The sequence below is a fragment of the Seriola lalandi genome, unplaced genomic scaffold (genome assembly GCF_002814215.2).
Source record: "Seriola lalandi dorsalis isolate HSWRI2012SDOR001 ecotype SW California unplaced genomic scaffold, Sedor1 jcf7180002004427, whole genome shotgun sequence".
NCBI classification, from domain to species: Eukaryota; Metazoa; Chordata; class Actinopteri; order Carangiformes; family Carangidae; genus Seriola; species Seriola lalandi.
The window spans coordinates 1-1533 of record NW_019475082.1 but is presented as its reverse complement, the minus strand read 5'-3'; the positions used below and the strand labels follow the sequence as shown (position 1 = coordinate 1533).

The window sequence follows — 1533 nt, the reverse complement described above, 5'->3', positions numbered from 1 at the left end:
AAGAAGACTTGGAACGAAGACTTGAGCGAGAGCTGCTTGAGCTGGAGGAGGAAGATAAGGTGCCATTCTTCAGACCAGGAGCCAGGATTCTCTTGAGCTTCATTAAGACTGGTCTTCCCTCAACAATTTCCTCTTCACTCAGGTTGATGTGCTTAATGAGCTTCTCTGCAGCCTTTGGTCCAACTTGAATTTCCATCTCCAGTCTCTCAATGGCCTCACCTTCAACTGAAAGTATTATTAAATAATGCCATTAATGCTTGCTTCATGTATGCTGCTTCAACAAAAAAGTGTTGGGCTGTCAGTACTTACTTGGTTTGAAAGAAAGAGCAATAGAGTGCTTTCCAGCCAGTTTGTACAGGGCAATGTCTTTGAGGAAAGCAGCGTTTTCAGTTGCAACCTTGATACAGCCCTTCATTCCAATGGCAACAGTCTTAACACAGTATTTCTTCTCAAATTGAGCTGCTCTGAATTTTATAGTGGGCTTGGTAGCTGCCATATCCTTGGAAATTATCTCTGAGGATCTTGACTATGAAAAGAGACATATTAATTATACTGTAAATGGAAACACTATTTTAGCCATATCAAAAGGTCTGTTCAAAACTCACCCAACTAGCTGAAGCAGAAGAAGTAATCTTAGATGAGAGAATCTCCCTTGAGATGGACTGCAAGACTTTGGCAGGGATAAGGGGAGTGATTTTTTCAGCAGCCAGATCCTCAATATTCCTTGCCACAGCAAAAGTCTCAACGCTGTTGAAGTAACAATAACTTAATCATGTGGGCTCTAAAGATAAATACATTTTCAGGGTGACAGAAGTTTAATATTTTTGAGGGTACACGATGAGTTAAAAACATTAGGCTTACTGCACAGCTGCAATGTGTTCAGGTACGGAAACAGGCAGAGCTTCAATCTTAAAGTAGCCCTCGTTGATGTCAAGTCTTGCAGCAATTTTGGCGGGCAAAATTGAGTTGAGCTTGGCTCTTGATAGCAGAGCAGCCTGGAGTATGGCAGTGTTGACCCCCATCACAGCAAATGTGTTGACAGCAATGCTAGAAGGAGTAGACATTTGTATATAACATTTCATGATGTTATATTTTTTCTGCTCATTTTTTTATTGTAGTTTTAGATGTTGTACTTACCTTGGTTTGATCTCAGTCTCAAGCTGCATGTCTGTCTTCAGAAGGTGAGCAATATGGAAGTTTTCAGGCAGAGTTGGGGTTGTGGTGGCCTTGACTAAGAAAACAAATAAATCAATATATCACCTCTTAGAATAATACTTTTAAAATTCTTAAGTAGGTGATATTATATACAACATCTCACCGGTGCTTTAGTGCTATTTTTATGAAAGAATAAAGCACTGTTTTCATTTTTCTTTTCGAAAGATAATTTTTCTTTTTCTTTTTAGGATTGTAAACAATTTATTTGGTTTACATTATATAATGGGGTTTTGTAAGATATCATTAAGGTATTTTCAATTGTTAACAGTATTGGGCTATTACAAATGGCTGGTTTCAAAAGTACTTTCAAAAGAGAAT

At 38.1% G+C, this 1533-nt stretch overlaps 1 protein-coding gene across 1 annotated transcript; it reads right to left on the bottom strand.

The window, feature by feature from the left end:
* Window positions 1-4: 4 nt before the first annotated feature.
* LOC111668958 (vitellogenin-like) lies at window positions 5-1291 on the bottom strand (the record flags this gene model as incomplete). The annotated part of the gene is made up of 5 exons (XM_023425135.2): window positions 1138-1291; window positions 862-1047; window positions 606-747; window positions 310-526; window positions 5-225 (listed from the first exon to the last, which is right to left on the bottom strand). Coding segments are annotated over exons 1-5 (795 nt in total), but the record flags the coding sequence as incomplete, so codon positions are not given.
* Between the last annotated feature and the right edge of the window lie 242 nt (window positions 1292-1533).